This window comes from Mastigoproctus giganteus, chromosome 10, assembly GCF_048544385.1.
Source record: "Mastigoproctus giganteus isolate SK-2022 chromosome 10, ASM4854438v1, whole genome shotgun sequence".
NCBI lineage: Eukaryota > Metazoa > Arthropoda > Arachnida > Uropygi > Thelyphonidae > Mastigoproctus > Mastigoproctus giganteus.
In genome coordinates, this window is record NC_143584.1 from 153,281,861 (window position 1) to 153,294,413 (window position 12,553).

Here is a 12,553-nt window from a genome sequence, read left to right on the forward strand (position 1 = left end):
GATAGAATCTCAGTTATTAGTTGATTCAACCACTGCTCATCTCAGTTGCCCAAATTATTCACTATATGATTCCTTTTGCCTCAAAGGTTGTACTTGTGCATGTCCGTTACGATATTCTCTGTTCAGAGACTTGGTAATTTGGAATCTCCTCTTTTCGATCTTCTCTGGCTTAAAATCTCTCTACCTCATTCTGTCAAATTTATCTGTTCTCTCTAACGTTCTCCAAACTCCACTAATCAATTGAAGCTCTTCAACTTCCTCTCTTTGCAACTTGAATTTCTCCAGTCCACCTTTCCTAACAGAGAGGTAATTTTCCTCGGTGATTTTAATGTTCACAACAACTCCAGCTGGCTTCCGTTTTCTAGTCACACCAACCCAGCTGGTCGAGATGCTGAGGCTTTTGCAGTTACTAATGACCTTACACAGATTGTTCATTTACCTTCAAGAATACCAGACAATCCTAACCATATAGCCAACACACTTGATCTTTTTCTCCCAAACAACCCTTCTAAGTACACGGTCGAAGTGAGTGGTGCTTTAGGCACCTCAGATCACAACATGGTGATTGTCTCTTCTCCAATGGAGCCTTTCTCTCAATGATATTCTCAACCTAGTGTTGTTTGGCATTACAAGAATGCAAAATCGGATGACCTGCGAGATTTCTTTTCCTTGGTCAGACTATTTTTCAAAACTTCTGATGTCAACGTTTGCTCAGATCGTGTCAATGAAATTATTCTTGTAGGAATGGAATCCTTTATCCCATACTCCACTTTAAAATCTCATCCTTTATCTAAACCTTAATTTTCCAATAAATGTGCTAAATGCCATTCAGGAGAAGAATGTTGCATATCATAAATGGCTTGTTTCCGATTCTTCAGTTTCATTTTCTGCTTACACCAAAGCTCGCAACAATTGAAAAGCAGTTATTAATCAGTCCAAACTCGATTTTGAACAGGCTAAGAGTAGAAAACTTGCTTCTTGCCCTAATGGTAGCCGAGCATTCTGGTCTCTTGCCAAAGCTATTGGCCGCAACTTTTGCCCATCTCTGCTCCCACCTCTGTCAAAACCAGCTGGTTCTTTTATCACTTTAGCCAAGAATAAAGTTTACCTGCTAGCATCCCATTTTTTTTTCCAACTCATGTAATAATGAGCTTGGTAAAACACTTCCCACCATTCCTAGCACACTCCATTCAATGCGTCCTGTGGTCTTCTGTCAAAAGGATGTCAGAAGGATTTTCAGCAATCTTGATGATAAGAAAGCTCCAGGTCGTGATGGTATTTCTCCACTTGTTCTCAAAACCTGCACTCCTGAATTTATTCCTGTTCTTTGACGCCTTTTTTCACTTTCTTATTCCAAAGGTGTTTTTCCTTCTGCTTGGAAATTTGCTCGTATCCAGCCAGTTCCAAAAAAGGGGTGACAAATCCCTCCCATCCAATTATCTTCCCATTGTAATTACTTCTACTTTTTCTAAAGTAATGGAGAAATCAATTAACCGCCAACTCTTAAACTACCTAGAAACCTTCTGTCTGATCAACGATCGCCAGTATGGATTCCGTCAGTGTTGATCCACTGGTGATATTCTGGCTTATGTTACTCATTTATGGACAAATTCAATGAAAACGTTTAGTGAAACACAAGCAGTTGCTCTTGACATCTCAAAGGCTTTCAATCGTGTTTGGCATAAAGGTCTTCTAAACAAGCTTCCATCTTATGGTTTGCCAACTGTTTTTTGTAATTGGTTATCCAGTTTTCTCTCTGAACGCTCACTGAGGGTTATGGTAGATGGCTCTCTGTCTTCTAACTTCTCCACTAATACTGAAGCCCCCCCCCCAAGTTCAGTTCTTTCCCCCATTCTTTTCCTCTTGTATATTAATGACCTTCTTCCATTGACTGGAAATCCTATCCATAGTTTTGCCAATGATAACACATTGCATTCCACTTCCCAGTTTGAAAAATCCTTGCTCTGCTCAATCAGCTTAAACTTCTCATGTATCCACTACCAATTCCAATCTCCAGGTAATTCTCCAGAGGGACAAAGCCAACTTTGTTGATTTCAATCCTTCTAAAACTCAGTCTTGTCTTATATCTCACAAAAAAGGATACTTTTGCTCCTATGCTTATCTTTGGTGACACTCCAATTTCTAGGCAAGATGATATATCTATTTTGAGGATTACCATGATTTCTAATCTCTCTTGGCACAAGCACATTACAAATATTGCTTCTCTGCATCTAAAAAACTTGATTTTCTCTTTCACTCTTGACGTTACTTTTCTTCCAAACAGCTGTTCACTCTGTACAAATCACAAATCCGCCCTACCATGGAATATTGTTCCCTCATCTGGGGCAGTGCCCCCAAAACCTCTCTCAGGGTTCTAGATTCCATTCAAAAGAGGGCAATTAGGTTAATTAATGACTTATCTCTAACAGAGTCTCTCCACTCGCTGTCTCTTAGATGTACTGTTTCTGCTGCATGCCTTTTCTACAGATACTTCCATGGGCACTGTTCTGATTTGGCTTCTATAATTCCCACTCCCTCTTTCAAAACAGTCCGAACACATGCCACCACCAGCCAACATCCATTTACTGTCCAACTTCACACTCACAAAACCAACTTTTCATCTTCCTCGTTTGTTCATTCAACTGCCATTTTTTTGGAACACCCATCCTTCATATGTATTTCCTGAAAATTACAGCCTACAGAAATTCAAGCCTAATGTCAATAAATTTCTTCTTTCGTCTTCTCAACCTCCAACCCAAGCACAGTACTAGTTAATATAGGTTCTAATACCTCTCATGTTTGGGGTTTTCATTTAAAAAAAAAAAAAAAAATGTTGTTCAGTATCATTGTTGATTCCGAGTCGGATGAATGTTATCGCTTATATTGTTTCATTTGAGTACTTCTTTATACATATATACATATGTACATAAGTTAACAAATTTTATATACTTATGGGTTCTAAATAATTAAAAAGTGAAATAAAAAGAAAACATTTTACTTTTTAACTATCATTAACAAGCTCCAAGTGATAGAACAACTTGAAAATGGTGTTCCTGGAAATAAAAAATTGCTGAATAATTTGGTATTGGCCAACAGGCTGTGTTAGATATTAAAAAACAAAAAGAATCTATAAAGATATTTTCTTTAAAATTCGATTTGAGTAGTGATAAAAGCAGTCTATCAAATAGACAGACCTTTAAAAAAGTGAAAAGAAGTGTTGCTGGAAGAAGCTGTATTTAAATGGTGTTCATAACAATGATTTGGTTTGATTTGGTTTTTAATGGCACATTGGTCATAACAATGAGCAAGTGTCATTGGCATGCGATGCCAGTGCCAAATGATAAATTTATAAAAAGATAAAAGACAATACATTTATCCATCTATCAATGGATTTTTTTAAACTATTTTCATCAGCACTAACCTATATCATTACATTTTCCATTTATTTGTGTTCTAAATTTTTTTTGTCTTTTAGGGCTATCTTGTACTTCACTAATCCAGATTATTGCTTATTCCAGATGACCTCACCAGATTTACTCCAGATTAGCGAGGGTTTTACTGTAATGCAAATTTTGATTTTTTTTTTTTTTTTTTTTTTTTTTTCATACATATCTGAAGTCATCTATATATAAAAATGAAAATATTTTTTGGGTATTATTTGATAAGGTAAAGTCAAATTAACAACAAGTTTTCAGCATATGTTCTGTTTGTCCCTGGGAAAGGTTTCGAACTTAATTCCATAGTCCCCTCCCCCAACAAAAGTTCAGGCATTACTTGGGATGGAGAACTTTGATCAGCACTAAATATTCAGCAATGATTCATTGGCCTCTGGGAAGGCTTTAGGACCAATTGTGATGTCCTAGCTTCACCCCCACCCCACCCCACCCCCAGAAATCTATATAAGTTACAGGACTTGTTATAATTAAAAAACGCTTCTCCAAAGTTATTTTCTTGCAAGTCATAGCTACCATAGCTTCTGCTTCACTGCAAAATTGTAATCACTTTAATGAGTTCTTTAGTTTGGGAGGAAAAAATTAAAATCATAGGGTAAAAAGGGTCAGGTAAACAAGTATTATGTAAGACAGTTACAGAGCGTTTGGAATAGTATTCAAAAATTACTGCTGTACAATGATTGTTGTCGAGCAATTTTTAATTCTTTCTGCCCACAGATCAGATTCATGCAGTATAAATTTATAATGAATGATACCTTTCAAGCCAAAAAAATAATTCTAGCATAACTTTACCATTAGACCTATCAATCTAAATTTTTTTTTTCTCCCTGAGAAACATGGGACACCTCAATTTAGAGGAGCAACTTTGTGTGTGTGTGTGTGTGTGTGTGTGTACACGTGCGCGCACGCACATGCATGCATTGTAAAGATACCCATGTTTCATCTTATTTCACTATTGTTTCTTAGAACTCCTCAATCACATCAACAAATTCTTTTTAAATTCAACTCTTGCTTCTATCTAGTTTGCTTAGAAACTCGTGGACAAAGAAAGTGCATGATCTTTTCATATTTAACACTAGCAGCAGTAACAATTATAACAATAACTGTGACACATGAACACCTTAGGTTTAAGGTTTTAAAACAAGAATAATTATTGGAACACCTTCAATCTAACTTTGTGGAAGTGGAGCTTATGTAAACTTAAGACTAATGAAACCAGGCAATTTTTTTTTTTTACTGCTAATGATAAATAAGCCTGACTTTCTTGTATCATTTTGCCTTTATTAATACTAATACTATATTCAAACCATTCAAATGGCTTGAATATAGTATTAGTGCCATTGCAGAGCTAATGCCGAGTTGGCCTTCTGTAATAATAGAAATAATATAATATAAACACTCATAAAAAATATACATGCGAAACAAAGTTAGTTATGAATGGAAATATTCAAAACTAACTTTGTATTCTTTTTTAAATAGAATATACTGGAACATTTGAGATATAGATTTTTGGTGAAACAAATTCTTCTTTCATAATAAATATGAAAGAAAGGTTTTAGAGGACTGGAATTGACTTGGTTATTTATAGGAGTCTATAACAATCACTCTTAGTAACTATTCTTCCTTCACTTTAAGAAATTAATGGTCCATGAAATATTACTGATTGACAGCAATGCAGTCATTAATCATTTTATGTCAAGCAGATGAATATTACCTGTTAAAAAAAATTTAATCTAAAACTACTGAACTTTTGTAAATATACTTATTTTTATTTAAAGCTTAAATGAAAATGAAATATATCAAAAAACTATTGTTTATATTACCTGGATATTCATTACCATCCAAATCTAATCCTCCAGAAAGAGAAAATCCAAAAGTGTCAATTGCCCCATCACGAACATCACTTACACTAATTATCTAAAGGTGAAAGAAAATAAAAAAATATATATTATATCTAGAATTTAAAGAAAAAAACAAGTCAGTTAATGTACACAATGTATTACATTCCTCCCTCAGCAAATGCTCAAGCAAACCCAGGCACTTAACGCCGACCTGAACAAATTCGCTGTTGACAGGACTTACCAGAAAAAAATTATGACTAGTAGGACTAATCAGCAATGACTGATGTATACCTTGCATCTGTTCCTGTCTGATTGAGCTGGTGCTCTTATCTCGATGCTAAGCCAGCTCAATCAGACTTAACTCTCGTAAGGAGTTCTCTCCTTTGTATTAAAATATGTTTTCGTTTGTAAAATTACCTTTTTTTGTAAATAATTGTTCGATTTTCCCGGAAGTTTCGGGAGTCTGTAAACCCCTGGCTTTTTGGCAGTGAAGGGCAATAAGGATTATCTCTCTCTCTCTCTCTCTCTCTCTCTCTCTCTCTCTCTCTCTCTCTCTCTCTCTCGGGCATATTCAATTTTTTTTTTAATTTATTAAATAGTTTTTATTTTTCTGTGATTAATGGAAATGAGAAGTAAATATAGTTATCTCCTCATCAATTAATTACTAAGATAATAACTTTATATAACTTAATAAACCTCTATAGTTCTAATTTCTCTAAATTCAACTGTTTGGTTTAATTTCAAATGTATAGTATTTATTACTTGCTCCACATATTTTTAAGCCCTCTCTCTCTCTCTCTCTCTCTCTCTCTCTCTCTCTCTCTCTCTCTCTCTCTCTCTCGAAATTTCTTCATTATACAGAAACTATTTTCAATGTAAAAACCAAGGGAATATAAAAAAAATTCACTATATGGAAGTTTGCTAAAGAGAGGTCTGTCTGTATTTAAATTAAGAATAGGAAAAAACTATTAATTTTGGCAAGATTCTTTTCAGCAAAAAATAAAGGAAGCAACAACCCAGAGAAGAAAACAGTGTCCGGCGGTAAAAGAGATTTGAACAAGGATACTTAGCATTTGCCAGAGAAAACTTCAGTGGGGAAGGTAAAAGTCATGTGTATGTATGTACCAATAGCATTTTAGGATTAATTATTCAAGACAGAGAAATCTAATTGCACCTAGAAATCAAAGTATTACGGAAAGTAATATAGAACAAAAAAAAACTTTTTTTTTTTTCAAGAAATAACATAGGACTGAGTTTCAGAGGTGGCATAACCATTATTATTTTATATTTTTATTATTTTTATGAAAACTCCAAACACGAAAGGTATCAAAACCTATATTACTTAGTATTGTGCATAGGTGGACAATAGTGGCAGAAACTTGCTCTGGAAACTACATATAGGTTTCACCACTTCAAGCATCTAATAAGCAAAGTGGTTTTATAACCATTATCAGAAAGAAAGACTAAAGTTGAATGTCTTCTTCCCTTTATATTGGAGAACCAGTTGAAGGTTAACATTTAGGCAGCTGGTGGTAAAGAATTAAGATGTTCTGGTTGTTTAAATGGGGTAAAATTTGTTAAATGAGAAAGAAGAGAGTTGTGGATTATCAACAAAGCTGTGAATAGGATTTGCAGTCAATGAAAGATGGAAAATTAATAACAAAAGGAAAGAATGGAGGTTTGCTTACAAGACATTTATGTAACACTCTGCCAAATGTATTTGGAACTGCAAGAGGAAATATTTAGCATGGTATTTGTTTATGGGTATTGTCCTCATCTCAATTCACCCAAGAAATGTTTGTAAAATACCTCATTTTTTATCAAAAATTGACACATAAAACTGTTTTTTTTCTGTCTGATTTGCAACCCATTTGTTTTAGTATTAGCAGTGGCAAGTGATACAAGAATGCAAGCTTACACAGCACCAGCCAAAAAAACCACATCATCTGACCATTCCCTCCAATAGTTTGTCTAGTTCTTCCTTGAATTTATTCAAACTACTCACCTCCACAACAAAAGATGGAAGTTGTTCTAACAATCAAATATCCATAAGAGTGAATGAGCCTGTTTTACTGGAATCCATAGAGATATAAATATTAATGCACATATCCAGTATAATAATGCATATATCACTGGATATATGCATTATTTGTATTTGAATCAACTACCCATTGGCTGAAAGCAAATTTCTGCACTGCATTTTCTGCATATATTGCAACCATCCTTCCTCAATTTGAATTTGTCCCCTCGTGCATAATCTGAGCAAGAGCAAGAATCCAGTATCTTGTATTTGCTAGCATTAGTAGTGGCAAATGATGCAAGAATTATTTCTCAGCCCACTGCCTAATTTTTCTAGATCTTGTTGCAGTAGTATACCTTGATTAACCACTCTGCTAACCATTCTATCATCTGTAAATTTAGACATTAAGCTTGATATGCCTTCATAATTATGAAGGCATATTAAGCCTATAATAAAAAATAAATATAGAAAACAATGGGTCCATCACTGAATCCTGGAGGGCTCCACTAATAACATTATTCCATGAAGAGCAGTGACCATTGATAACTGTTCTCTGTCTTTTCCACTCAACCATCCCTTTATCCATGGCAGAAACTTGTAGTTTTAACATACAGCAAAATAGTTTATCTGATCCACACTGCCTACCAATGTATACTGTATTCTCTCATACTGATATCTAAGAATTCAGTTTTTTTGTCTGATATTTAAGAATTCAGTAAAAGATGATTTTAAGTGGCTGAGAGGCAACTTTTATCCATTTTTCTTCAGAATCTTGAGAATTTACTTCCATTTAGGGCCACCATTAAGTACAAAAATAATTACTGCAGAGGAGAGCCAAGAGATGCTGATAAAAGCAATGTAAAAGGAACATTAACACCTTAAAGTGACAGAACAGAATGGAGGCACTATTCTATCTTCATTACTGATCAGCAAAATTCAAAACTTTCATATTTTTTAAAAAATTTAAATTTTGATTTACAGTTTTGCAGTTTTGATTTATATTTAAACTAAAACTGCGAATTATAAACTGTAACTGGGACTACTGTATATCAGAGTAACAGTGAAAGTTCCATGGAATATTAATTTCTTGTTCAAGGGCAAAAGGAAAGCAGATGATTCTTCAGAATCACTGACTTTTGCTAATATAACATAAGATTAGCATAGTGTATATAACATTAAATATTCTATATAATATAATAAAATAAAATATAATATGCAAATAAAAGTGTAGAAATGCAAGTAACCAAAAATCCAAATTTTTCCATATTAAAATGAAATTTAACCTTTATTTCTAACCTGAGATGGTTTCTCCATGACCCCATGACGACTGCCATGAAAGATGTACACAAGCCCTTTCCCTTCCTTTCCACCATAAGGAGCACCAACAGCAAAATCTATTTTCATTAAAAAAAATAATAAATAATAATATTAATACAGTATGCTTTAATATAAAGATACATATATACACATAAATCAGGGACTACCCAAAAAAAGGATCAACAAAATGTCTAAAATAGTGACAAGATGAAAATCAATTACAGAAATAATACAAACTCATGCAAAAGTACAATTCATGTTATGAAACTAAATTATAGATCATGCTGTAATACAAATTTATATAGAGTAAATTCCCATTACAACAAATACCAGTTTAACAAAAAAAGTTTACTATAATAAAAATATTTTTAGGTCCTGGCTTCCCATGTAATATTTATATTTTAATGTAATATAAATATTACATTAATATATACCAGTTTAAAAAAAAATAAACCCTTTATTGGAAAATTATGAATGGCACTGTAGCCCTTATTGTAAATATGGCTATGAAAGTAGTCACTTGTAGAAATAAATGGAAAATTTTAAAAGATGGTGACAAAATAATTTATTTTCATACCTTACTAAGTTTTACACATTTTTGAATGATTATGCTTTTTTTTTTCCCTACCCTGGGGTAAGCACATATTTTTGATTCCAAATGTGAATTTTCATATTAATGAGAGAGATAAGAGTTGAATATTAAAAACAAAACTGACATATTAATACGTGAAAAAGTAACAATGAGTTGTACTACCTATTGCACATATTTCTGAATACATGTATTCCTTAGTAATACCATATATATTCAGAAATAATATATTCTTTCCATTTGGTAAAACATGGTAAAACAATAATGTCTGTGAATACAGCCCAATATGTAATGTTACAGACAAGCATAATGAAACTCAGCAAGAGCTTAGGGATGGAATAGCTGATGGAGTAATTAATTTAAAAAAAAAACAAACCATAATTCCATAAAGGTGAAAAAAATAGTGTTTTATTCAGGAATTAGTTCCCTGACATTCTCTCAGGTAGATCTATAAAGAGTTTTGCTCTGGTATGCTCAGTATCCTTAGCATTAGCATTAGTAAAGGCACATGATGCAAGAAAGCAAACTTATATAGCATCAGCCAAAAAAAAAAATCTCATTTCAGCCATCCACTCGCTCCAAATGTTTGTCTAGTTCTACCTAGAATCTATTTAAGCTATCAATTTCTACAACAGATGGAAATTTGTTCCAGTAATCAACCACCCACTGGCTAAAGACAAACTTCCCCACATCCATCCTACAACTGTCTTTCCTCAATTTCAATTTATGCAATCTCAGGCAATTATTTTGAGCAAGAGAAAGAATCCCATCAGCATTGAGCATGCTCAAACCATTCAGGGCTTTATACACCTCAATCAGATCACCTCGCTGGTGCCTAGTCTCCAGACACTGTAATTTGGAAAACTTAAGCCTTTCTTCGTAAGAGCAACCCTTTGTTTCATTCACTAATCTTGTTGCCCTTCTCTGTATTCGACCCAGCAGCTCTACATGCTTCTTAAAATGAGGTCTCCAGACCTGTATACAATACTCAGGGTGTGACCTGACCACTGCCTTATACAAGAGGATAATCACCTCCTTATCCCTGCTAGAAAAATTCCTGTATGTCATTGACAAGACACAATGGGCTACTCTTGCAGACCGTCTGCACTGCTCAGAAAACTTCATATCTGCCTGCACAATTATCCCCAGGTCCTTTTTATTCTCCTCCACTGTCAGTGCAGTACACAGTTGATACAATACTCTGGGGTTACTGCTTCCCATATGCAGTACTTTACATTTCTCAATGTTAAACTTAAGTTGCCACCTCTCAGCCCATCTGCTCAACTTTTCTAGATCCTGTTGCAGCAGCATACTGTCATTAACAACTCTGCCGACCTTCATATCATCTGCAAACTTGGACATTAAGCTTGATATACCATCATCAATATCACCAATAAATACAGAAAACAACAATGGATCCAACACTGAACCCTGGGGGACTTCAATAATAACATTAGTCCACAAAGAGCAGTGTCCATTGATTACCACTCTGTCTTCTCCCACTCAACCATCCCTTCATCAATAGCAGCAATTTGCCTCCATTGCCACACTGCTCCAATTTGTGCAGCAGTCTTCCATGTGCAACAGTATCAAAAGCCTTTCTAAGATCCAAATATATGATATCACAATTATTCTTTTCATCCAGTTCCTTTGTGACCACATCATAGTATCCAATCAAATTGGTCAGACAAGCTTTTCCCTTAACAAACCCATGCTGTGTCTGAACTATAACTGAAATCTTGTCTAGATGATCCTGCAGTGTTTCTTGAACCAGTGCCTCCATTAATTTCCCTGGAACAGAAGTTAAACTAACAGGTCTGTAATTACTTGTGTCGCCCTTTGATCCTCCTTTGTGAATTGGGATCACATTTGCACATCTCCAGTCCATGGATACCTCCCCTGAGTCCAAGAAAGCTCTGATAATTATGGCTAAGGGTTTGCTTACTTCCTTTCCTGCCTCCTTTAATATAACTGGATAGATCCCATCCACACCAGGTGCCTTTCTTATGTTTATCTTCAACAATTTCTCCTCCACTTTGCTCTTAGTTATTACAAAATCATCTAGCTCACTGCCAGAGTTTAATACACCTCTGGCATTCCTCTCCCTGAATAACTCTTCATGTGTGAATGTATATACAAAATACTCATTTAGTTTGTTAGCTATCTGAGCAGGATCATCAACAGTTGAACCATCGATATCAAGTGGACAAATTTGATTCATCCCCTTCCTTCTAGAGTTTACATAAGTAAAGAACTCTTTATCCATTGTCTTGTCCATTCCCTATATAAAGCTCTAGATGTTCACCTTATTTTGGTTTACCTTAAAGGTATAACAAATTAGGCCACATATAAGCAGAGAAAGATAGTGAAAACAGGAATGATCTTATTTAAATATAATAAATGTGAGAAACAAAGAACATAAAATGAAGAATGAAAATGAATACAGGCATACCTCGGTTAATGTTACCTCTGATAACGAAGCTTCGATATAACGAAGTCGGCAATTTCAAGCCCCATTTAACATTAAAAAAAAATATTCCAGTTTAATCACCTGAAATCTAAACAAACTGAAGAAATTACAGAAACCTTTGGGGCTTCTCGTGGTTGGTTCGAGAAATTTAAAAAACGGGCCAGGATTCATAGTGTAAAATTAACAGGAGAAGCTGCAAAGTTTCCAGAAAAACTAAAGGAAATCATTGAACATGAAAATTTTTCATTGGTGTTCAATGTTGACGAAAGCGGTTTGTTCTGGAAACGGCTACCAACAAAAAGCTTCATTTCTATTGAAGAAAAATCAGCTGCTGGGTTCAAAGCAGCCAAAGACCGTTTAACGTTATTCTTTGGATCAAATGCCTCTGGCGATTATAAATTAAAACTGTTATTAGTTTACCATTCAGAAAATCCGAGGGCGTTAAAAGGTAACATAAAAATGAATTTACCTGTAATATGGAAAGCAAATAGAAAAGCGTGCGTTACCAAGGAGTTATTTACTGATTGGTTTGTTAACCACTTTTGTCCTGAAGTAAAACGGTATTGTCAAAAAAAAAACAACTTTGAAGAAAAAGCTCTTTTGTTGTTAGACAATGCTCCGGGACATCCTACTGATCTTAACACGTTGGACATATGCATTCCTGTCAAAGTTGTGTTTCTTCCAGCAAACACAACTTCCCTGATTCAACCATTGGATCAGGGAGTAATAGCATCGTTTAAAGCTTTTCTATTTAAGAATACTTAAATAGAAAAGAAAACAGTTTTCCCAGCCCGAGTAAAAGGGTTAGGGTTGGCGTAAGGAAGGGCATCCGGCCGTAAAAAAAATTCATGCCAAAACACTACA

At 34.5% G+C, this 12,553-nt stretch overlaps 1 protein-coding gene across 1 annotated transcript in view; it reads right to left on the bottom strand.

Annotated features, from left to right (window-relative positions):
- Positions 1-12,553, bottom strand: part of LOC150079392 (integrin alpha-PS2-like) — a 514,720-nt gene that overhangs the window by 149,441 nt on the left and 352,726 nt on the right. The window contains exons 12-13 of the mRNA XM_090382299.1: positions 8,610-8,707; positions 5,276-5,369 (exon numbers count right to left, since the gene is read on the bottom strand). Of these exons, the coding sequence (XP_090238425.1) occupies positions 5,276-5,369; positions 8,610-8,707 (192 nt within the window). The remainder of the gene's footprint in view (positions 1-5,275; positions 5,370-8,609; positions 8,708-12,553) is intronic.